This window comes from Syngnathus floridae, chromosome 8 (assembly GCF_059516105.1).
Source record: "Syngnathus floridae isolate MCC-2025c chromosome 8, RoL_Sflo_1.0, whole genome shotgun sequence".
Classification (NCBI taxonomy): Eukaryota; Metazoa; Chordata; class Actinopteri; order Syngnathiformes; family Syngnathidae; genus Syngnathus; species Syngnathus floridae.
The window spans coordinates 6,893,746-6,920,192 of NC_142420.1; the positions used below are offsets into that span (position 1 = coordinate 6,893,746).

Below are 26,447 nucleotides of genomic sequence, written 5' to 3' on the forward strand. Positions count from 1 at the left end.
AAAAGACTCATCAAACTGAACCGCAGGCATGTTTGTATAGGAAAAGGTTCTTCCGATAAGCATAAAACCTGCGCTCATTAAGCGGAAAGCGGTCATGCGAGCTGGCCGAGGCTCGACCCGCTCTGCTCTGCTGCTCAGCTACTGCTGTGCATTTCTGTAGCTAGCGCTGACTTACGACTTCAATTACGGCTGCGGTAGCGGTCTGCAAAAAGAAGCGTGCAGAAGAGAGATGGAAAGACAACATGGAAGAGAAAATCGGATAGCATTTGCGTGTCTTAGCCACCACACAGGTTTGCTTTTGCCACGACGTCAATAACGAACTTGACCTGGAGCGACCTGAAACCAGCGTGACGAATTAAAAGGCTCTCACAAAATTAGTTTCTGGTTCGATGCACGCCCGGAAGACTCGTCTCTCGCCACCCGTTATGACCCCTGTGCATCGGCGGGTTGTGTGTTTGTAAACAGGCGGTAGGAAAATAAAAAAAAATGCAAGAGTGGCATGAATGCAGCCTGGGCGCAGAGTGCCGCCTCAGGTGAGCTCACGGGCAAAGCAAAGTATAGCAGCCGAAAAACAAAGAAGGAGATTTACCACCATGTCAGTGGCAATAACCTCGCCATAACAGCAAACACAACACCGTGGCGTTATTATTCATGAAACACCGGCGAGGAAGCTGCTTGAAGACAAATGTAAACATAATGGAGAGAATTACGAGGAGGAGGAGGGAATCGGGGAATTATAAAATATTGAAAAATCACAAGCGTGCAAAAGAAGCTGCCGCCGAGGGGAGGTGGAGGAGGGCGCACTGAGGAAAAACATGCTGCTAAGTGAGAGCACGGGGACCAGTGAGGACATTAAAAGAGACTTATGAGCGGAGCGAGAAGAAAAACGCATGAAGACGGAGATGGAGCGGCTAAGGAGAGGGCGGGCCGTAATGAAGACGGACAGCTTCTATTCATGGCCCGATAAGCGAGAACCTCTGATCGCTGCAGTCGCTATCAATAACAGCTCGGTGGCAAGTACTTCACCGCGATGAAAAGGGGCGAACACGTGTGGCATCCGCTCAAGCCATCCCATATTAAAAAAACGAGGATAACCCCTGAGAACTATTAGAGAAAGGGAGCAGGGCGTGATAAAGTTGCGAGGAGTCGACGACATAAATCCTCAAACTCGAAGCGTGGCGACAAGATAACACAACAAGGGAGCTAGATAAGAAATAATGAGGAGAAGAATGAAAGGTAGTCAAGCGAGCGGAAAGGTGTGAGCAGTCGGGATGGGCGTATGAGCACATTTGTTATACATTAATTGTGAGGTGATGTGTTTGTGCACATTTGGTTGGGGTTCAGTGAGTTATTTCTTTGAGCAAACTCTTCAGGTTAAAAAAAAATAACCCAAAAAACTTGGGTTATTTTGAGGGTTAAGTGGCCAGGGATGCAAAAAAAAAACCACACACCTGAAATTTACACATTGAGGCAATAATGATATGATCCAGGTTGAACTTTGTGTCCGTAATTCTAAATGTTATACTTGACACAAACTAACCACCCAAAAGAAAAGCATAGCGACAGTGAAGCTCAGTTGTGACGGCATCACGCTAGGGGGGCTGTTTTTCTTCATCTGGGTTTAGTCAAGGTGGAGGGGATTACCAACCGTTCAGAAAAACTGTAAATGTTTGCACAAAACCTTCAGGCTGCTGTTAGAACCAACACAAGAACATCTTGACTTCATTTCAGGTTAATCGGATGCACTTTAAATTGTCAGGCGTGTGTGACCCCAATTTGACACGAGGTGAAACGTGAGTGGTTAATTGTGAACGCAAACACATCCCCAGCAATACGAAAATCTCCATACGGTATTTAAAAAATCTGGCATTTTTAAAAAGGGATGTGTAGATTTTATATCCACAGTATATCAAAATCATATATATGTCCTAAAATTGAGAATGAACCAATTTACTGTTCATTTTCCTCATGGTCGAGCATGGAAATGTAGTCAAAAGTTCATCGGTGGTACGAGCCAAAGTGGGACAGCCCCTTTCTGCTCCCCCTCTATCCTCCCCCAGGCGATATCCCCATCATCCTTCTGGCCCGGCCCGGACAATAACCTCTTAATGTCCTACTCCACATGCTAGACACGCGCCGGCTAAAATGATGAGAAAAAATGATTGAACTTCTCAAACCATCATTAATCTAAACTCCACTTCCATTATTGAATATTCCGCATAATTATTTGTGCGTGTTTTCTGTATGCATATTAGAGTGTGTATGTGTGTAGTTTGTATCATGATGATATGAGATTGTATCAGGGGATGAAGGCTTCCCCGGCGTGCCGCCATGCTCAACATATGTTTGCCATTATTGTGCTGCAGCGAGACACAATAGCGAAAACCCAATCAGGTGAAATGTGATGAGACAGCCGCAGTAGATGCAAAAGTGGATCGCATCTTCTAAAGTCTTTTTGGGGGATTACACTGGGGGAGATCCTCTAAGAAAATTAAACATGGGCCGTGGGAGGTCAGGCCCCCTCCCTGCTGTGTTTGCATGTTGCGTGCACACATTGGATTGATGGTGCTAAGCAACAGACCACCCGCCTGTGCTGGATAATTCAAGAAATGAAGTACGCACACGCGTGTAAACGCTGGATGTGAGGCCACGTGACTAACGGCATATTATAATTCGAAGGAATGTACACAAAGACAAAAATATTGGGACACCTGCAGAAGATCCCTACCCAAAATAAAAATCTGCTTGGTTTTACCCTGACAAGATCATCAAGTGGTAATCAAGTATATTTTTTTACATTACAATAATATGTTCTATGCACTTGCATAAGTCGAAACGTGGCATTTTGATTAACGATGCGTTTGTGGGATATTAATTAAACTGTAAAATCGACTTGCTTTGATCCATCTCAACGGGTGGCCATTTTGTCACTTGCAGGGCTCAGGTAGGGGCCGCCTCACCTGGTCATGTGAATTTCGCAAGCTGAGCCTGTAGGCACTGTGATGTCATTTTGTGGCATCTCAGCCTGAACGCTAGAGAATACTATGAAAAGGACTGCATGAAAAAGAGATGAAGAAAAACGTAGAGTCTAGTGGATTTCAACAAGTAGAAATATAGATGCCATTTTACCTCTGGGTGTTGAGTACAAAAAAGTACAAAGAAACAAGACTGCTTCTTGAGAATAACAAGACGGCACAACATTTGCAGTCAGATCAAGTGTTGTCATCTGGCTAGGTAACCAAAGTAATTTGCATGAAATATCAAAACGTAGAATTTCCTCAATAAAACGTCCCCTTTAAATTGAGGACATTGGCGGAATGGAGCATCAAGAAGCCGACAGATTTAATTCCACCTCTGCGTCGCTGGGAATCGAGGGTGAGCCGGGTTTGCTGCGAATATGCAAAGCAAGCGGAGAAAAAGCTTTCCCAGGCACGCTGCGAGGAAGACACGCCAGCGTGCCAGCACGCCGATGTATACAAGCACATGTCGACGTGCACGCCACGCGAGCCGGGCACCTCATGCATATTAAGCAGCTACCGGGAGAAGAGCGATTTAGAGTCGCTCAATTATCTATCTGGTCAGTCGCTGTGTTTGCTCACAGCTCATTTCACACGAGGCCTTTGTGAGGGACGGAAGACTCGGGTCTGATTGGCTTGCGCTCGGGGAAAAATAGAGAGGAAATGGAAACAAATCATGTGTGTGAATGAAGGTCCCCGGACGTGGTGAGGACTGAAGGAATTTGCCGCACAAAGTACACAATGATTGCTTTGTCACACTTGCTGACTGACTTCCACTTGACAACTTATCACATAATCATGGTCACGGATGGAATAGCAGGGTGGTTGAACACTTTAGCCCAAAAGGAAAAAAAAAAAAAAGGACCTTGAATGAATCCCCCTGCAGACAGTGCGGGTTACAGCAAAAGTAAAGTGCCCACCGGGGGAAAGTAAATGAGCTTTCAGAATGATGAGGCGATTTCCAAATACGTCCTGAAGGGCTCGTCGGCGCAGCGTCTTCGGTGTGGATGGCTAAGGTCACAACACAGACGCGGCGCTATCGTGCAATGTCCTTCTCCGGCATGTGTGTATGTGCCTCCTTATTTCTGCGTGCATGTGTATGGGGATCGATATTGCGCAATGAGAGACGGTCGAGTCTGCTCACATTCCTCTGTCTCGCTGCGAAAGACTTATTGATCATCCGAGTGTGTCTTTGTTAGCACAATTGTTGCCTGTAGACACGCTAAAGGACACGAGGAAAAGTCCGTGCATGCTCATAATCTAAGTTTGTGAACATAATTTTTTTATCAGATGGGGTATCTGATTGAGACATATTTGCTTCAATCAACGTTAGAACCATCCCACCTGCTACCATTTTTTTTTTTTGGGTCCGCAGACCAGAGGTTGGAGACCGTAGCTCTTACATTGCCTCAAAAGGTGGCATTTTATGCAAGCTGTGCCTGTTGCCGATGTTATGACAAGATGTGCTGGGTAATCATCAACATAATAGAGCGGTGGCCTTTTTTGTGCAATTTCATTCATATTTCTGGTGAGAACGCGATGCATTCCATGCCAGCAATTTGCCTTTCAGATGATTGCTGATCATAATACATAACAGCAAACCACATGACTCAATCATATTTGCTCCAAATTGGTTCTTCAGGTACCACAGGGCCTTTTTCCTTACCTGCATTATGAATAATGTATTACGCTGTTGAGCCATACAGGACTGTGTTAAATTGGCCCAGTGTGTATCAGTGTGCCAATTTGTTGTTGGACTTTAGCCACTAATTGGGAGTGTGTGTCTGTGAGTGTGTGTTTGTGGCACAGAGGTCCAGGACAGGTAGCATGGACAGTTTAATGCCTCCGCTGAGAAAAAACAAGTTCAAGGAGAGAAGGCTCGCTCTCTTTATCACACTTTCCCACTCTGACCCCGACTGTCTGGCTTCTTTGCTTCCCGTCTTCCTGCCTTCTTTCCACTTTGTTCTTTCTTCCTGTGGGATCTTTAGCCATCCATTCGCCTAGCTCCATTAGGAGACCGCACCCCGACGCGTGCAGAAAATGCCCACGTCTGCACACACACACTCCAATTAGTTGCTAAACTGGAGACCAAGAGCAATTAGAAAGCGGACATCCTCTAAGCTCATCCTCTCAGTGTGTGTGTGTGTGTTGTGATGTGTCCGCCAGTTAGGGTGGCAAGAATGTCTTCAGCGTTTTACCTGGTTGGAGGACGCTGATTCCGAGCAGGTTAGATGTGCGGTTGGCCACTCGGCTCCAGCTGTTGTCGTAGTTTTTCCTCCACAGAACGGCGGTGCACTGGTACTTGCCCTCCTCGCGACGCCCCGCCCGCGTCACAGACAGCCGGAAGTTGGTGTTGGAGTGCGAGCGGTCCACGGTGGTGCGGGTGCCCAAACCGAGCAGCTGTTCCCCCCACTGCAACGTGCCTTCGCGGGTGAAAGTCACCAGGTCCTTGAACTCGCCCTCGTCCTCGTCGGAGGCCTCCGTGCCAGCCGGCATGAAGCGCCAGGTGACCGAGGTGGGGACGCGAGGGTTGTGACGGGGCTTGACCAAGCACAGAAGGTCAAAGGAGTCCCCGTAGGTCACAGATGGTGTCCGTGATGAGGCAGAAACCATGAAGGAGGACTCTAGTGGCGAGAGAGGAGAAGACATGATGATTAAAGACAACGTAAAAAACTACATATTTCATCCCGTGCATTTCTGCAACCGAAACTCATTTGTACAACAGAGACTCTCCACACTTCACTTTTTTTAACCACAGGTACATGAGAAATTAGAAATATAGTAAAGTAGCATTGCAAAATAAGATACTATGTATCCATATAGATGCAGACATGAACATACATATCCACCAGAAGAAAATCAGTGCAAACCACAGCGCTAATTCATCCACCATCAACATGTTCTCTAGGATTGTGATAAGTGCAGAATGTACAAAAACTGCGATAAGACATATTGCACATTTTGGCACGTGTGTCAGCATCTGCGCGAGCGCCTCGTTCAACAGCGAGAGCGTGCCTCAAAATTAACAGCGATACAAAGAAAACACAAGGGAGAGATTCTTTTTAAGCACCCGTGTTCAATCTCCGCCCATCTCGCCGCCAAGTGGAAACTGTCCTCATTAGGCAAAAATGTTGTATCATCATCATACATTGTGGTCAAAATACACCTTTGGGAGGCGTAAGATAAAGATCCTGAAATGATCTGTTGTGATGTTTGTGTCAAATATGAAGCGGAAGGTAAAAAACAAAACCGAAATTTGAGGAGATACGACGATTTATTTGGGCTATGATTTCTCCCTGGTCTTGTTTTTCTGACATGTCCTTCTGGGGAGAGAGTGTAATCAATGGTATTCTGCAGTTCGGTTCACTTAACCACCGCGGTAGAAGCTGCCTGGGGGTCTTCATTTTCTCACTGACAAAAAAAAACAAAAAACAAAAAAACCTGGGCTGCTATTTTCACACATAAGGAAGAATTTCACAGCATAATATAAATAAGGTGGCTGGTTTATGTGTTTTGTTTCGTTTTATGAATTTAGTGTTTTACAACATTTAACTTGTCCACTTGTTTGACAAAGGTACGTGATATTTAAGATTCTCCCCAAGGCCTGCGATTTTTCTTTTATTTTTAATGAATGTCTTGCTGTTTTTTGTTTGGACAATTCCAATCAAAAATACAATTTCAACAAGTTTATTCTTTGAGATAACTGAACTATGAATCAATCGACCTGAACTGCTTGTCGATTGATGTCAGCAAATTTTTAATGGGTGTTTTTTCGCATGTAACATTAGAACGTAACAACTACTGTACAAGCCACAGTAAGCCTAAGCAATACGATACATTGAGAGGGCTATGTACCGAACTGTACATTTGTACTAGCTTAATAGAAAAACTTAATTAAACACGTAACCTGAGTCCAATTATTTCCATTGAAAAAAAAAAATCTTACATTTGAAACTAATCAGCCAGAAAGCGAGCTACTGTGCCATGATGCCTACTCTTGACTGTGGCAAACAAATGAAAAGAATAAGTTTCCCAGTGGATGTCTTTCTAGGATGCCCTCCAGGGTTTTGTTAGCAGGCAGCGGGAGTCCATTAGGAGGCTATGAATTCAATTAGGTTACAGTGACCGTATGTAATATATGGAGCATTAGGCTGCCTATCGATTCAGAGGGCAGGTCACAGTAGAACCCATCTTGTGCCCAGTGGGCCACCAGAGGAAATTAGTTTTTTTTTTTTTTTTAGACAAAACCAGCAAGCCTTATCACAAAATAGGAAAGAAAATAACATGTCTATACAAAAGGGATATGAGTCCTATAATACTTTTTGGGAAGAAAAAATGAGACACCCACACACCAAAATCAATAGAAGATAAAGTTCAACTCAAAATGACGGCCGCAAAACAGCACGCAACCTTCATCTACACAGAAGAGAAGAGCGGGGAGAGACAAGAACCTCTGAACTTGTTTGCTCCAATCTCCATAACACGCCTCTTGTTTCTCAAACTAATGTGTCTGCCTGAAACTAACAAATAGCCACTTAAAAACGGACATCTCCTCTTTGTTGCAAGATAATCCGTGTGTGTGTGTGTGTGTGTGTGTGTGTGTGTGTGTGAGAGCCGCCCCTGCTCTTGACCTGCCAACTCCTCATTGCTCCGCTCCAGTGGTTTTCTCAGCCTGTACTCAGAATGTTCTGCTTAACTCTGCACTGACTGAGGGCAGACCCATACACTGTGAAACACATCGCTGCTGAATTTCCATTCTAATAAATCCAACTAATCTATGTATGTGTGTGTGTGTGAGTGTGCGCTCGCGAGTGTGTGCATAATGATTGTCACCGCAGCACGCAGCACTTGACGTGTGGCAGGTGGTGTGAGAATGTATCCTAATAGTTCTTTACCCCCAGGCAGAACATGAATAAACCATGGGGTATTCTTCGAGTCGCCACGGACATAAGTAATGGGACACGTGGCCATTACACCTACAGTGGATGAAAATGTGCAGGTGGAACAGCTTGCACTCTTTTGGGAAGACTTTCTCCAAGACTTTCATAAATCTTTCAACCCCCAGCTCACAATCTCTGTTCTAGCTCAGAACATGATTGATGGATGCTGATTTTATCCGTAAACAAATAATGAGTTTGATTCATCTTTCTGTTGTGATGCCACATTTTGTCAGTCTCCAATTCCTCCACGGGTTGAGTATATGCTCTCTCAGCCAGTGTGTCTAGTTCCGCACATTGGAGAAAGAAAAAAAAAAAACTTACCGACAGTTTTGACGGTGACCATCTTCGTGTCTGACGTCTCTCCAATCTGCACCCAGCTGAGTTCCGCTTCAGCGCCGCTTTGAAACCACTCAGTTGCAGTGCAGCTGTACTGCCCCTCATCCTCTGGCAAGACGTTGTAGATGGAGAGTAAGAAGGTGTCAGCCCTCGACCTTTCAACTCGAATCTCGCCATAGGTGGAGCGCTCCCTGTAGGCATCGCTGTGCCGAACCGTGCCGTCTCTGTCCAGAGAGGCCAACCTCTGGGCGGGTTCGTTGCCCTCCTTGTCCGTCCACTGCCAGACGACAGACAGAAGGCCTGTGGTGGACTGCACCAAGCAGGTCAACTGCATCACGTTGCCCTCCAGAACCTCAGACGAGTTGCTCGACAACATGACGGTCATGTTGCTCTCTGGAAGGAAAACACAATAAAGGTCAGCAAGTGATGAGATGAAGTCCATTTTTAAAAATGCTCTCCCAAACTGAATCCAAGAAACAAGAGGAATCCCATTTTGAGTATTCGAAAGAACACAAGCCCAGGGGCAATGAGTGGTTGATATCGCCGGGTCGTTTGCGGCCCCAGGCGCATCAGAGTGACTGCTCGAGAGCAGTCCGTGGCGGGTTTGGGTTTGTACAGGGAGGGGATAGCGCTGTTAGTCTTTCGGAACCTGCGGTAGATAATTCACTGAGCTAAGAAGATCACAAGAGGCAGATGAAGAGGAGGGTAAGAAGTCCTTCCAGGCTCTCTTGCTTGCTTTCACCACAACCTCATCACTTCAAAAACATCACAAAGCTCCAGTTAACCCAAAAACTAAAGTGATGTCACAGAAGCTCCCCCAACCCTCCCCTTTTTTCTCCCCTCAGGCCAAACTCTGTTCTTCCTTCCTAATAAAGCCGCGAGAAGTGTATGAATATGGATTGCGTTAGCCTCTCATCTTCTATCACACTCAAACCTAGAAATCCTATTTTTTCACATTCATTCCAAGACTTTCATACCTGAGATGACGCCACAAAAACAGATTGATCACGGCGATACGACACAATATAGATATTTTTTTTAAACGCTCGAGAGTAAATTTACAGTGATCAACCAACGCTCTTCATCCAGCCTAGGGAACCTCTGGTGCGTCTTTCTTTGCGTCTTTTTATTTCTTTGTCGTCTTATTTCATGGCTGTTAGTTCAACCTCTGTAAGTCTAGACTCTGCAGCTTTCCATTATACTGCCCCCCCCCTTCCAACCCTCTTTATGGGAAGCGCCATAATTCTACATTACAATTCCTTAGTAATCCACTCAAAGGGAAAATACATTAGGAATAAGAGGAGCATTATCTGATCGCTACTTACTCACAGCTAACAATAGAGGCTATCTGTCAAGGCACAGGGAGGGAGGTGGGGACATTCAATACCACTAAAACTGCTCTTATGAATAGCTCATGATTCTTAGTGTAATTGACAAGTAAGGACAGAACAACTAAGCCAGTGGCCTCGTGACCGGATTATGACTCACTGAGCGGCTGCACTGTGATCTGAACGTTGCGGGACCGCTTGCTTCGGTCGATGAAGTCTCCCGTGGGTGTCTTTTCCCGCTCCGTCACGCGGCAGATGTATTTGCCGGCGTCGTCGGGTCGTAGGTGCTGCAGCTTGAGCAGGTGCACGTTGGGGCTTTCCTTGCGCACCGTCATATGGCCGGCGGCTTCGCGGGCCATGTAGTCGGGGCCCAGGACGGGCACGGCACTGGGGCCCACCACGGCCACCGGTGAGCTGCTGAAGACCCACGACACCGAGAAGAATCGCTCGGGGACGTTCTGCGCCTCAATGGTGCAGCGGAGCTCCAGCGGCTCACCGGCCGTGAAGGACCGTCGCTCCGTGCTCACCTGGATGCTGAAGTCACGATCTAAAGAGAAACCACAATCCCACTTTTTAGTATTAATCCAGACATACTCTCTCAGACTCAACTTTATTTTGCCCATATTTTTGCATCCCATGACTATAATAATGGCACTAATGATGGGCAAATGAAGCTTCAAGATGATTCATGAACCCATTGTTGTGTTTATGGCACTCTGTTCACCGAAGAACTGAAAGCCCACCGACTTGCCATTTCTTAAAACCCTCACTTTAAACCAACATTGCCAAATAATACAACAACTGGTTCATGAAGCTTCATTTTCCCTTCACTGCCATTACGGCACATCGGTTCAGTCTTTTCATCAATGCACAAAGCATTAAAACACTTTCCATATTGATTTTACACCAAACTTATGCAATCATGCCTTGCTTTGTGCTCTTCCCCATACAAATTGTCTTGTCAGGGTAAACTCAAGCAAGAAGTCCTACCCATGACTAATTAATTGATTGTGATGCATGTCCCAATACTCTAATCCATAGAGTACATAATGTGCAGTACATAATGACTGGCTACATGTCACTATTAACCTTGGTGCCAAATACAGAGGAGAAGGCTTCCAACATTTCCACACCAGAGTGTTTGTCAGGAAGTGCGTTAGTCGTTGTAATTACACCTCGAGGCTAGCGCCAACGCTGAGAGGAAAAGCAGCCGTTACCCTACCGCACTCATCATCAGCAAATTAATACAGTAAATAACCCCCCCCCCCCCCACACACACACACACACACACACTACCACATAGGCACACATAGAAAGTGAGCGTAATTTGGATAAGTGGAAGCGGAGTGAGCACCACCAACTTTGCTGTGTATGTGCAGGTGGAAGAGAGCGCTTGACTCCCTGTCACACTGCAAGCGAGAATTCTAATTAGGTTTATTTTTTATTGCCGAGGTGAAAGTGAAGAAGAGGGGAGGGCGAGCGGAGCACTCTGACAAATCAGCGTTTTTTTTTCTTTCTTCTTCTTATTTTATCCGCATGGCGTGACCTCAACCTTTCCTCTTTCCTATTCTCTTGGCGTCTTCTCTGTGGTTGCAACTGACACCATTTCAGTGCCCCAAGAATCCCTTTAATATTCTCGCCTCCTCATTTTAGTATTCAGCCTCTGCACCCAAAACTGTGACTAGGCACAGTCTTCCAGTGTTTGCCAATATCTAGCCTTCAGCTAGAGGCGATGAGGACTTGTTTGGGATATGGACAAAGCTCTCAGGGGTGGACTTTTGAGTCCTTCTTAATTAATGTGCTTTCACCGCATTGGTGTGCTTGGAATATGCATTTGACTATTTCCTTGATACTGGAAAAGAAAGAAATAATTGAAAGGGTCAGGGGTAGTCTGTTTATGAAAAACGATTCAAGTTTACAAATGAGCTAGTCAGTTGGCATAGTGGCTGAAATTTTGCCAAAAGCAAGGAAGTGTTTTTCATTTGTTTTTAAATTACGGACTAGAATTATTTTCATATTTTTTTTGTATGATTATAACTATTGCAGCGTAAGCGTGGGTTACTCTGTAAAAACTCATCCCAACAATCACAAATCAAGGCAATATATGGTTGTTTTCATTATTGACTGTTTATCACTGGTCTTAAAACAATTCTTGAAGATCAATAAATCAACATCGCTATCGAACAAGCTATAACAAATACGGTGGGCGGTGTAGCACACGACCGTCATAATTGCAACATAAAATATAAATGTAACAAACCAAACATTGTTCTCCCGTTATGTTTTTTTGTCGCCTCGCATCACAGTGTGTGGTATAATAAATTCAATGTGTGATGTGCTGCAGCATAAGCAGCCATGATCTCACACGCTGCTCGCAGATTGATTGTTCAACGCGAATAAATAACAATAATCGTCCGCATATATTAAGATGTCAGGGCCCATCTCATCGGACCCAAATCTTTTTGTGTAGACACTCATCAAGAGGGGGTGATGTGTACTGATACGACATGTAAGAAATGATGACAGCTCACTATTCATCTTGGCACTTTGTGCTCTGCCTTCCTGATGAGGACAATCAAGTTTGGATTCATGTCATTAATAAAACCTAATAGAAGTGACAGTTCAAATCCCACATTGTTTGGTCCAAGGCTTCAAATGTGAGGGAATATAATTTATTGCTCTTTTGCTGTGCATACAGAATTTGAAAATAAGGTGTGAAAAAAATATGACGTAAAATGTCAAGTTAATAACCGGGTGAAAAAAAGCAAACTTTTTTTGTGCTTAAATGTGCACAGTTGTGGAGGCAGGTGGCACTGGACAAGAAAAAAAAAAACATTCAGGATTTTTTTGGGCATTCATTGCACTTATTGAGTTTTGGAGATTTTAACCTCTCAACTGTGAGGCAGGAAATCTAAAACCAGAAAAAAAAAGTTCTTAAGTGGACCAAAGAGAAAGTTGATTTTAAAAAATAATAGAGGGGGTAAAAAGAAAAGTTTTTTAAAAACAGGGAGTTAAAATAAGATTCCGTCCAAGGCTCGTTCTTTGATGCTAGCTGTGGCTGATTAGTTAGTGATGGGGCTGTCTTCCACTCCATCTTTTATGATGGGGAGCTTAATGGAGGTGCTGTGCCCAAGCTCCTACAACATCCTCCTCCTCTCGCTGTCAAATATGCACAACTTGACGAATTCGCCCCAAAAACTTCTGCAAGCTTCATCCTCGCCTGGCAGTAAGGAAACACAAAGCCATCCAAAAATCACACACATCAAGTTTGCACGCTAACATAAGCACACCTCCGCTGTGTTTGTCGTCATGCAACAACACCTCCATCTATTATAGATTACAGGGAAGACGGAGAGTGACAAAAGGTTCAGAGATGGAAACTCTTTGTGCCTTTTGTTTCCTCCGTGAAGAAGTAGGGAGTCGTCTGACAAGCGTGTTTCACATCTTTCTTCCCACCAGCCGACGCTATCTGGGGCGCCATCGACGTGTACAGTTCCGGAGCGGATGTGAGACTTTATTGGGAAAGGCTACCAAAAAATGAGTTTAATTTGAAGAGATTCGCTTGTAGCCGTTGTGCTCGGATAAAGGCATTAATGTGGTCGCTGTTTACCAGCCAGACATAAGGGCCTTTCCAGTAGACCCACAAAGAAGGACTTCTTCCGAGTGGGTGACGGCACAGCTCGAGTGATAGGGTGAGGAGGTCGAGTCGGGTGGGAGGTGCGGTGACGAGCCATAAAGCTGTCTTTGTGTCTGATCCATCAAGCCCGGGGGTTGACTACTTATGAGACAATTATCATGAGGCGTCGTCCACCGACAGCCACGCTATGGTGTTACTTGACCTGATGTCCTGCCTCCTTTCTGCCTCATCATCCTCCTCCCCCACTTTGTCATCTCCATTAGACAATCGACCGACCGAACGATTTGAGTTGCCGATGGCACGGTTGCTCGCGCTAATGTACTCAGGAAAAACCACAACTGGCAAAAATTTGCAATGGTTTCCCGACCGCAAAGCTACAAAACAGTGAAGCTAAAGGTGTCAAAATTAATCGATTAATCGACAACAAATTGATTGTGGAACTAATTGCCTCATATTTTAATAATCAAGTAATAGTTGAAAATTATGTTTTGAATTAAACATGCTAAAGTGATGTTCAGCTGTTTTTTTAATAATGCAAAAACTGTTCATTAACAGCAATCGGGGGAAAACTTTTTTCATACGCTTTAATGCAAATAAAATTGTATCCGATCATTTGATTGACGAACCGATAAAATAACCGATTCTAAAAACATTGTATTATGACATCTCAAGGTGAAACCCTGCCTACTTCACTATTCAAAAAAGAACCCGTTAATATTTTTGTGGAACCGATATTTAGCTGTTTGCTTCAAAATGCACCTATGCACAATTTTTCTGTTTTTTTTTTGGTAATGCGTAGATCAAGACAAGATACAACCAAAGTCATGGCAAATAGGAAAGTAGTAATTGGTGTTGTATATCGACTGTTCTAATCTTTTGTCAAGGAGGAGACTGTCCACAGTGTTGACACCTGTTACACTCACTCGCACCGTTTAAAGCTAGTCACATTATCACCGACTGCTTTTAATGTTGTTCGCCAAAGCGACACAAATGCATCAGTGGGAGGTCTGTGGAGGTTGAATAAGCCCTTTTTAGTGAGTTAATGAGCTTAGTGACAGAGGCTGATCAGCAATCAGAGGAAGCCGGCCCACATGTGCGATGTACATCTGCTCACTTTGAAAATGCAATCTGAATCCCTGACTTCACTCACCGGTGGGCTGAATTCGGAGCGGGGTCTTGTCGCTCTGTTTGCGGGTCATCGCAAACCAGCTGCCGTCCGCGTCCTGGATCCACTCGGCAGCTTGGCAGTAGAGCAGTCCCTGATCCACCGGCTGCAGCTTGTGGATGGTCAGTCGGTAGGATGTGGCGCTGGTTTTGTCCAGTCTGAGGTCCCCCGCCGCCATTCTCTGGCGGTACGGACCCCCGGAGCGCAGAACAAAGTCCTTCGACAGGGTGAGCAGCTCCTGAGGCGGGGCCGATGCGTCATCGGGCGCTTTCAGGTACCAGCCCACTGACAAGTGAGTGTGTTGCATCGTGGTCCGGGAAACTTCACAGGTCAGTTGGAGCGTATCTCCTTCCACTTTGGACAGAGTCTGGGCTGGAGCTGATACTGTCAGTGAGTCAGCAATAACTGCAAGGAGAAAATGAAAATCTCAATCAGAGGTGGGGGAAAATGTCATATGGATGAGATGAACAGAATGCATCTAATGAATGAGCTGACAATCAGGAATCTGGCTCAGTGATGGAATAGAGAGTCAGTGGAGTAAAAATCAAAGAAAACAGTGCAATACTATCCATTAGCCATCTATTGATTATTTTCTATATGACTTGCTGCAGCCCGATACAAATATTTTTCTTTCATTGTATTTTTTTCCTGTGTTCCTGTTTACTCGCAACAAAGGGTTCGAGCATATACAATGTGAAAATCCATTTAAGGGGAATGCACAGGTAGGAAGTGTTTAACGTCAAAATAAATGTGCTGTAGAGGCCATTTCGGGTTAGAATGATCCATTATTTTAAGTGTTCTGTCTCAGTCCATAAAGAAACAGCAGGTTGCTGTGAAACGTGCAGGACCGCCTTGACTACAGCAGACAATTTGGGTTTATGTCTCTTCGTAGTGAAAGTAAATAGACATATAGATATAATCTAAAAGTGCCTCCTAATCTGATTTGCAAGCAAGCGGAGGAAGGAAAATATTTTTCTCTCTCTGACACGAGCATCACCAGTATCCTTTTGTATGTTCAACTTTAACATGCCATAGTGTGCTGACACATCACCGCAGCACAGCCCTCCAGAGAATTGCATGAATATACAAATAAGCATACAGTAGAAGGTCACGGAAAAAAAAAAAAAATCAGTGCATGCTGAAGGACATAGAGAAAGGAACGTCTATTTTAATCGAATGCTTCACAATCGTGAGGTTAAATGTCTTCGTATGTTATGCACATATAAGGCACGGTGCCTTGGAATATTCTCAATGCACATTACGTTAAGACAGCGTGACATCAAGTTAATTGAGCAAATGATGCGTGTGGTGGATCTCACCAGAGCTCAAGATACAGTACACTGTAATTTGTGCTCAAAATAAACGCTTCCACGTCACCGTGATGCTTCGTTGGCATGGGATAATGTGAAATTGTCTTTTTGTTATTGGCATGGAAACCACACACCGATTCTGTGGACGAGCTGCTCGGCTGAAGCGCCCAAAACTCAAATTGAATCGGGGTGCCTAGATTGTTTATTTTCTCAACTGATGAAAGTACACGGAATATGTCAAATACTTTTTTTTACACAATCCAGAACGTTGAGCGGCATTCTAATGCACTTTCTCTAGTGAGGGGCCAGTAATTTACATGGCTGTCAACCTTGTCAGTCGTTTAGCATTTTGATAGATGTACGTTATAGTCCATTAGGCTGAACACTAATAAAATATACAGATGTAATCTATTTTGGCAGCCTTTTTCTGTACTATGGAAATTTGACTTTTTAATTGATTATATGACATATTAATATGAGGTCACATGTCCATACGCTACAAAGTGAACTGCTGTCTTCATGAATTCAAACAGTTTTGTCTTTTCGACGCATTTAGTGATTAATTGCCTCACAAGTATTAGCGTTTACTTCTGGCGAGGCAGCCATGTGAAGATATTATATTCCATACTTTAATGGCACCCGCAATACAATTTTTCAAAATATTTCAAGACGGATAGATGCAAGAGCAAAACCATTAATACATATAACTGGGCTCATGTTGATTGCGTGTAAAAACAGGAGCTACCATAATAGCAGGGCCCGCCAGAAAGAGGCAAAGCAAAACTAGGCCAAAGTCAGACAGATCACAGAGAAGAAGATCGACAAGAGGGGGGCGAATAAAATACTGTGGTTAGCTCAAGTGAGAAATAGATGTCGCAGGAAAACAAAGTGGCCAATAAGGGAGGGTCAAAGTCAGCAGGCCTCTAATGAGGTGCTACATTTTGCTGCTACTGTATACCCGCACGTGAAGGAGCAATTTGCTGCACTTCTTTGACTCGGTACAATCTTCGCATTCACTTCTCGCTCACCTCAAGTGAGTTATTATGGCAATATTAGGCATGGGTGCAATAAAGCTTTTCTGCTGATATATGCCTTTGTTGTTTGTATGATACAATTACTAATATGGGACCGTAAGTAGGCCGTTGCCTGTGTTTATAGTGAGAGCTTCTGTTTATAATGCTTTCTGGCTGGGCAACCTCACTCTCTTAATGGGTTTTACCGCTGGGCAAGCGGATTTCACTGGAACCGTATTGACATGATTTAATCCTGTTGTTGTCCCGCAAATTAGTGTCTTCCAAATTAGGGACCCCGAGCAATAAAGGGTACCAAAAATCCTAAAATAAGTGAGTGAGATAGGATTAGGTTTTTAATCACTTTTTTTGGGGGGGTGCATGGGGGTTAGTTAGCCAGATTAGGACAGATTAGAACATAATGGTCATTTTTGATTTATTGGATCAGCACAAAATGATTAAAGATAAACCCCAAAAAAATCTAACAGTGGCATTTAAAGGAAAGATTTGGCTAACTATATTTTTATAATTTTTTTAGTATTTTGTTTTAATACTAACATGAAAATATCTATTCAAAAATACTACAGTAAAAATAACTTGATCTACGGAAAGTGTTACATTTGGAAAAAAAAACAGTTTATCCCTTTGCCCTATCATTTGATATTTCTATAAATCATTGACAATGATTTCATAGGCTTTGGCAGTGGTCTACACAGATAACAGAGAGCCATTGTAGTTTCTAAGGATGTTATTAAATATTTATTACTGCGTGAGTACAACGGTTCTACTTAAATTGTCAATTGCTGTTCCACGCATGGAGAGCCTGAATGCCTCGCAATCAGAGCCTGAGCGGCAGCCGCACGAGACTGTTACCACAACAACACACCTACACTACAACCTACCATCGCCATAGCAACCCTCCCAAATGATGCTTAGGGCTTCTGAGAACAGCTCAAGCGTCACTGGGATAACCTCGTGCCCCTTGCATCCTTCCAATATCTTTTGTGAACCCCTCTATAAGTCCCGTTGGACTGAAAGAATTCAACGAGTTGATGCTTCACGGCTCATAGCCTCACTTCTTATGGAGACATTTAACATTGGGACAAGTCCTCAGTCCAGGAGACCAATCAGATTTAGAGATAGATCAGTCAGGGATAGCAGACCAATCAGTGAGCGTCACCCAATCTCAACATTTCTGAGGTTGTGGAGATTTTGTAGTGGCCCCACTGACCTCAATCTGGGAGCGGATTAGGAACAGAATGAAATGGCATTTCTGGGCACAAACACAGACGTTATCCTGTCACTTGAGACAACATAGGAGTGACTTAAACTACCTCAACTTTTGCGGTTAAATGATGTCATAAATAGTGCATGTCAACCTGAAGCATGATTGTTGGGGCAAATGTGGCTCTTGACGATCAATCCACACTGAAAATAAAATACTCATTACGTTTCCAGTATAATTCCCTTTTTGTATTGAGAAATTACATTGTTCTACTGGTGGTGTCTCCTTTCACTTAAAACGAAGCCAAATGAGATTTCCTTGTCTTGCAAATGTCTCCTTGAAACACCTCTTCCAAGAGTTTTTTTTTTTTTTGGTTGTCTAATACATTCATTTATTCTGGCAACAGTTTATTTTATGTAGCAATCTGGATTTATTATTATTTTTAATTATTCTAGGTAGGTATTATTCAAGACTGAATCGATTAAATGGCTTGAATCAAAACATTGATGTCATTAAATGTAAAAAAAAATTAATAATATTTTTACAAAAGAAGGCTGGAGCTGAAAATCAAACTGTAGCTCAGACATGCTAACGATTCATCTAAGATGTGGCCCACTAAATAAATTGCACATTAAAATTGTATAATACTGGTATTCTTTGCAGATTGGCTGGGTGAACTCATGTGGCTTTTCTACTGCCTTATAGTGAGTTATGCAGAGCTTTTTATTTTTTTTATGCTAAATGTGGTTCCTAGCCTTTTAAGGTCCAACTGAAAAAAAAACCCCAAAAACTTATTGAAGAGGTTCAGTATTTTTCTCCCTGGATTCCGTTTTTAATATTGAATTTAACTGATCATCCTTCACATTTTCGGTTTGGTGAGTGAAGTCAAAGAATAAAAAATGTTTATTATTTTGTCTTTTTGACAAGCACAGAGGCTTTCAGTCCCCCATAACTCTTCCCTCCCAGTCTACCTCATTTACATTTTTTTTTTGGCTTTAATCTTCCCTCCTAGCCCATCTTCTCCTTCCGTCAAACCTCTGAAGTGAGCGACGCTCGTCATTGCTCAAGCTGCCCTTTTAAGTCCAAGCATGAGGATGTGCAAGTAGGAGGGGAGGGAAGACACAAAAACAGTGGAAAAGCAGACTTTGGCAAAGATGAGACGGGTTGAGAAGAGATGATTTATCCGATGTGACCTGTATATTCCATGCATCCAAACTTCTTTCCTCACACTTTGTTCAATGCTTATTTTAAAATTGCATGCTGCGTGTACTCGTTTTTTAGTTTGACATATAAAAATAGATTTCTTTTCTGCTCCATTGGTGTGCATAACATATTGATGTCAACAAGCAACAGAGTGGGCGTCTCATTAGGACATGGTGGCTGCCATGTCACGCATGATTTTTGTTAGACTTCCCATTATCAGTTTAGACACTAACTAGCAATACATCCACTGTTGAAGTACTCTCTAGTATGTACTTGTATGATCTAGGTCATGACGCCAAAAAGGTTGGGGCATATCTAAGCTGGTATGGGCCGAGAAGCAAGGTACCTAAATTAGCCTGTGACCTTAAAATCAAGGTACACACCTAACTGATTTTGGGAGTACTGCTAGAAAAGACCCCCCTGAGGGTAAACATAATTAATGGGGGTCGGTGGTGAAAATGGGTTTTACACCCTTGGAATTAAATTGCTACTTTGTACGTGGTCTGTAAAGTTCAAAAAGATTTTATGATGGTGACAGTTGGATCCTATAATGGATCAATTTAAAATATAGGCCTATCCAGCAGGGGGAAATTCTGAATCCGAAGTTGACCAGCGTCTCTGTATTCCAACTTTATGTGGCCCTTAACATGGAGTATTAAGCAAGTTTAATGTTTGATCTCATTTAAAATATCAATGCAAATGACTAATGAGTCTATCTTGGCAAGAGAAGCATTTCACAGGGGGGCCAAGTGCAGCAGATGTTCAGACACAGTTGAAGTAGGTACCGATTTAGGTAGCGTGGCAGCGTGTTAAGTGTCGGCTTGTTGGTGCAACTCAAACGGCCGCTTGGCAAAGCCAGCAGGGCAATTAATGTTAATTTCTTGGTGAAACAGATAAAAGTGCTGAGAGGACGACAGAGCGCGGGGGAGGCGATCCTCCGCTGCAAATCACCGAGGCAAGATGGCGGCGACTCAAGCGGGTGTATCGGGTCAGGACGCAATACAATTAGGGATGGATACGCCAACGGCTTCTCCTACACCTGTCACCAACATCCTCGTTATCCATCGTGCTTCAAATTCTCCATCTTTGAGATTGCTGTCGAGTCGCTCGATTGGCCGATGAGGAGGTACAATGGGGAGATAGAATAATTGGGGTTTAAATGGGAGGACAAAGGTGAGGAGCAAAACAAATTTTGTCAAACTCAAGGCATTGAGCTAACAATAGCAGAAAATAATGTCTGATTACAGCGAACATCCCGTTTTTCGTTGGAGATACGTTCCAGACCACACATCTGTTTGATCCTTCTCACATATTTTAGACTAGGGCAACAGCTAACGATTTCTTAAATAATTGATTAATTTATTCATGATTTCAAATTGACGGTGCAGAAAACACACAAACAAATTAAAAGATTCAGTTACTGGTTGATCTGTAATGTTTTCGTAAAATAGGCAAAATGTTGATCCTTATTTTCCAAAGCAAAAACAGCCACTTGGAAATGTTTTATTTTGGTTCAACACAAATATAATTAGTCTGCTTTCATGGAGACTGACAGAAATTTGAGACTTGTTATTGTAGAGAGGGTGAAATTCAGAGGACCTGAACTATTAAAATTACTAGATTACGATTTTTTTTGATGACTAATCATTTGCCAAATAACCGACACATTTAATTATTTTAAAAAATACTTTAAAATGCTTTTTGAAGATTATAGTCTCGGTGCACACACATGTCTTTAAGATGCATTTAATGCTGTAAATGCTATAAAAACATTGCTGTGGACGATTTAAATAAGGTATTTTTATATTGTGGTTTTCAAATATTGTTAGGATGATCTGGAATGCAAGTCCTGCAATGGATGGGGTATATTGCATTCTCTTTGTAGCCTCATGCCAAGATATTTCCTCACAAAATAACAAATCCAACAGGTCATCAAACCAAACACCAACTTTGACAAACGAGTAGTAAGCCCAATAAGGAGCCATGCCAAATGAGAAATCAGCAGCAGGGAAGAGAGGGGGTGATGGGTAAGGGTCAGGGGGTTTTTGTGTCAAAAAGTTGGAGGCTGCAGAGCATGATCGAGGGCCTCGGCAGGGGTTCCATCCATAATACAACACACGAGCATGATCAGAGGAGCCCGAGCAACTTAGTGGAACCTAGATGAAGCGCATCGCTTCATGGCTTTCACCGCTTTTAAGTGTCCTTCTCAAATCTTGTGTCACACAATTATCAGACACGGCCTCAAAAGCGTGCTGCCCATGTAATATTTTAATGCAATCCAGTGTAGCCATATTATGTATCGTGTATGATTGGTGGGCGCTGCTGCCAAAATGCTGCGTGTGATATTCTCTTGTGAATTTATGATGCTCTCTTTCCAGCGTCTTGCCGGCAAAATGCCAGCATCCATCAAAGCTACTGGTCCAGAAAGGAGAAGTTACACTATATTCTATTGTAAATCAATGCTGGTTTCACTCAGCAGGCCTTTCGGAATTTGTTGACATTTTCTCACACTAATTTTATTTTTAATGATGTACTTAGTATGTCGCGCAGATGTAAATCCAAGTCAAGCTGTTCCTGAACAAAGTGGTTTAAGCTTTCCCAAACAAATAAGTTAATTGCTTTCTAATGTTCATAATTCATATCAGTGATTTTAGTGAAAAATATCAGTGTCGGGGGGGGGGAAACAATGAGGCCATTAATAACCCTTGCATATAATTGGGTCAACAGTGAATGTGTAGAGAACCATAACTGCGGATTTATTAGCTTGCTCACGGATGTGCACAAACACCGTTCAAACATTCGATGTTGACATTGCCGATTTCTTTTGAGGCAGTAAAGAGCTTCATATTGCTGAAATTATTTGAGCAGAGGAAGTCGGGTGAGAAATATGCTACACCATAAGTAGCAGTGACTTCTCAGCTCAGTTTATGGAAATCAAAGGCTTCTTTCTACAATATTGCAATAACAATGCATTAACACTTTGCCTATAAAGACCTCGGGCTGTGGAAGGAAATATTCCATAATGCAAACTTGGCCAATTTGGACGTTTTATAAGCCAAACGTCCTAAATGAAAACAAATGGATTCCCGACTCTGCTTAACAGATGAGGCGCTGTGAGCTAAAAGTCTCGTACGCATGAAGCAAACTCTGATTAATGAGGTCTCGGAACATATCTAATATTTGGCAAATGTGAAGCAGGATGAAATCCCAAAAAGTGGTTGGATATGAGCAATCCTACAGAAGCTGTTATGAGATTTTCAGTTATGGAACAGCACTGAAGTGGGAGGGGGGGGGGTGGTTGAGTCCCGTGCAACAGCTCAGAGGTCGATGAGGAAAAGGGAGAAGGTTTTTAATTTAATAAAAAGGGGTCTCGCTAGCTTTCTTTCTGGTGTCACCAAAGAGTCATCCCTCTTTAGGCTCTGCCCCATTTTCTCCTCACTGGAGCTTTCTTTGTCTGTCTGCGCACCCCCGCCTAGTCCCCTGTACCCTTCCTTTCCTCGCCTACTAGCTTGTCTGCACCCAATTATCACATATTTCTTTGTCTACTTCCTCCATCAGCGTGTCCTCTTAAAAGACTTTCTTCGAACACAGCGTGAGAAGTTTTTATTGAATTCCAGGACACTCACTAAGTAATCGTTTAATGCCTCCTTGATTCTTTTTTATTTGGGGTGAGTCATAAAACTTACAAAGAAAGTAGCATCTGTATAGGGAGGAAACACAAAGCTCGACCTCCTGTGGCTATTCCAGCTCATTATACCTGCAGATGTATAACAGGAAAGGTGCGTCACAACCTAGCAGGTGACCCCCTCCCACCCAAACACACAATGCTTTCATGTCCAAAAATTCAGCAACCCATCGTGTTGTATGTATGAATGATGCAGTGCTTTGAAATTGAGAATGTTTGCTTTTAAATGGAAATGACTAATACAATAATATTCCATACTGAAGGATTTGAAGGGGTCTCAGGTCTAAAGTCAAACGAATATGCCAGAGAAATAGTAAATGGACTCTTCTTGTGATCAAGTACTGTTCCAATTGAAAGTATATATCAAGAATGCACTGATTACCCCGATTGTTGTTCTTGCTATCTTGAATCAAGAATGCATCGATTGGCCTGGCTAGGAAAATATCCTAAGATGCATTTTTTGCTGCTCTTGCGGAAATGTGTTAGACTCCGGGGGGGGGTTAACAAGTACACAGCCGTTCCAAAGTCCACTTGAACTGAAATCTTTACAGGGTCTTAGCTCAACCTCGAAATTAACTGTTTTCTCCCATCTGGGGTTGTCTACAAGTCAGTATTCGTTAAAGATGTGTCAGATCTCTCGGTTAGCATTTTCCATTTAATAATCAAACACTTGACTGTGGGCACAGCTTGCATCTTCAGCACTCAAGTGCTCTTTATTGGACTCCTCTGATGACATCTTATCTGCTGTCCTTCTGATTCTCATCAGTAAGATTTTTTTTTAATCTATTGGATTCACGTAGGGTCCACCATCATGCCCAGAAAGATACCTTTAGCTCATTTCAAGGGCTCAGTCACTTTACCTAAAATAAGGAGTCAAATAATCAGCCCTTTGACTTCTTGACAGACTTTTCCCTCCATGCGACAATGTGAATAATTTGAACCGACACTAAGCGCCTCTTCTCAAATATAGCTTGTCTTCCTCTTCAAATAAACAGTGGCACACCAAGAATGAGAAGACAAAATGCCGCATGTCTTCCAATGTTATCCATTGTTTACAGTGTCACATTCCTTTTTTGTCAAATTCTTTGGTGGGTTGATTTTCATTGCGTTGCCATGATGTCGTATATTTTACGTGGCTGATGCAGCTATCACCATCTCGCCTACACGCCTCATATTTAAATGCAGAAAAGAAATCAAGATTCTCCAATCTAATTCCTATTGTGTCAAGATGAACTGAGCAGCGGCGGAAACGTGACACCTCAAATATGTCTGTTGTTAGATCCTTGATAAAAATGCGCTAGCATTTGAGGTTGCTGGCAGTCTTCATTGCACGGTCACTATTTTTAGCTTTTAAATGCTTTAAGGCAGATCAGGTGGGAGTAGACCAGCAGGCTTGTTCACCAAGAAGTGAAATTATTAGTCGTTATGCTTGTTGACATAGTACTTAACAAAGCTGGTGTAATAGCCCCAAGAACTTCTACGCACATGCGGGTTTATCCAGCATAGCGTAACTGCATAATTGTTATTTGCGTATATGTGAGGGGCTTATGCTTTCCTCATTAATGTAATACAGATTGATTCCATAGGTGGCCTGATGGTAAGCCCACTAAGCGCTTGATGGAGACTTCAACGGGCACATTGGCTTTGTATTGTGCCAGATAATCCCATGGAGATATACAGCCTGATGGCAGTTTTGAATTTTGTAGCCTTGTGAGGCTGCCAATGAAGATGTGTAAAAGTATTTATAATTTGTTCTGCAAAACGTTTATTGACGGAATATAGTAAAGCGATTTTCGGCCGAGAGAAAAATATTGCAGATTTTTTTTTTGTATAGTTTAATAGGAGGTTTTACAAAAAAAAAAAAAAAAGTCAAGCAAAGACTTGGCTATATGCCTGGCTTTAAGTGGTGCACTCTTCGGTCATCCCACAAGTTTGAGCCAGTTTCATGTCTGAAACCTCGCATACGTCCATTTTTCTAATTGAACCGCACAATCCGGCGGCGTAACAAAGGCATAAAGTGGGAGAGGAGTGAAATGCGCGCTGGGCAAAGAATGAAGCGGTTTGCCTTTTGTTATTGTAGAGGCTGAATGGTGACGTGGATTTATAAGGCTGAGTGCTGTGATAAGACAGGGATTCGCGGTGAGAAGACTCAAATATGAGACTCTGTTTATACAAAGGCACAAGAGGAGGATTTAACGAGATGCGTGCACAACACGCACGCACGCGCGCGCACAGGTATATAAACAATTATGACATTACCTCTAACTGAGGCCCCGCCAGGAAATGAGGCTGAGTAAGTGTGTTGGGAAGATGGAGAATAAGCGGAGATTAAATGGTAAGGCATGAGGAGGGGTAGTCTGAAGAGAGGTGGGAGTATGAAAGACAAATCTTTCTGAGAGTGTTTGAGACGAGCTGTGCGCAAAGCTATCGTTGACTAAAATCCTTCATAACATCAAAGATTTATTCCCCGTGCCTAAAACATGCGCAAAATACCCCTCCGTTTAGCATCGCCCGCCCTGTTTTTCCTCCCTGCCATCTTTCCCAGCTGCAACTTTTTTCCATCAGACAGCCACTGACTGTTTGTCTTCCACGTCCCTGCAGGAACAGAGGTTGTGGGGACACGTGGGATTTGCCAAAGACTGCCAACATCCAAATAAAACCTCACCCTGACATACAGAAAAGAAGAAAAAAAAACCCCAGACAAATCCCACGAGAGCAATTACCTAATCTACCCAAAGGCTTGCACCGATGCACACGGGTACTCCATGTGCAGTGGTATGCTGTGACATTATAAACAGCATTGATCAAGCATATCATGATTCCCACTGTAGACGGGGTGCCGGTATTAAACTCCTAATAGGTTTCATCCCTGCGCTGCGCTGCCTTTCCTCTTCTTGATTTCTTTGCCGGGATCCCGCATCCCTACATCCCTCCCTCCGTACGTCACACCAACCCCAGATGGCAAAGCGCTGTGACCAATTAAAGACTTCCCGGAGGACAGAACCGGTTATAGTCGCGGCCATCTGACCATTTTCCTGTGCATACTCATGTGTGCGTGTCTGGGTGAGTTAATAAACCTTATAAATCATACCGCTGTGTTTTAATCAGTGTACACAGCCTTGTCATTCTGCCAGTTCTACAAACCTCCTCTCTAAATAAAGGGGAAGGTAGCATACAAGCTCCCTGCCACCTCCATTTTAAACCAAGACGACAAGGGCAGAACAAAATGATTTCCGATCCAATAAATGGAGGTTATGCATATATCTGCTAGGCTAATCTGTCAACAGCCGGAAACAATGGAAATGAATCGGAGCTGCAGCATAAAGCACGCAGAACTGCACCACTTAGTGGAAAGATGACGAGAAATAGCAAAAGTCAGCACTACTTGGTAAGCACAATGGTTAGTCTGAATGCCACATGGTCAAGAGGTCAACCCTCAGCTCAGACCAGGAGCAATCTAGAGATGGAATTGTGTCTGAAAAGGGAAATGGTTCTTTGCTCAGTCAGTCAACCGGCTGCCATCCAGCAAAACAGCAGGTGAGGCAAATGAGCCACTGCCAATCTGCGCTGCCAGACTTTCTGGGAGGGATA

General features: G+C 43.2%; 1 protein-coding gene across 4 annotated transcripts in view; it reads right to left on the bottom strand.

The window, feature by feature from the left end:
• Nucleotides 1-26,447, bottom strand: part of igsf3 (immunoglobulin superfamily, member 3) — a 64,444-nt gene that overhangs the window by 12,652 nt on the left and 25,345 nt on the right. For all 4 annotated transcript variants that reach the window (XM_088383376.1, XM_088383374.1, XM_088383378.1 and 1 more), the window contains 4 exons: nucleotides 14,409-14,828; nucleotides 9,782-10,168; nucleotides 8,279-8,686; nucleotides 5,216-5,641 (listed from right to left, as the gene is read on the bottom strand). In XM_088383376.1, coding sequence (XP_088239502.1) covers nucleotides 5,216-5,641; nucleotides 8,279-8,686; nucleotides 9,782-10,168; nucleotides 14,409-14,828 — 1,641 coding nt within the window. The remainder of the gene's footprint in view (nucleotides 1-5,215; nucleotides 5,642-8,278; nucleotides 8,687-9,781; nucleotides 10,169-14,408; nucleotides 14,829-26,447) is intronic.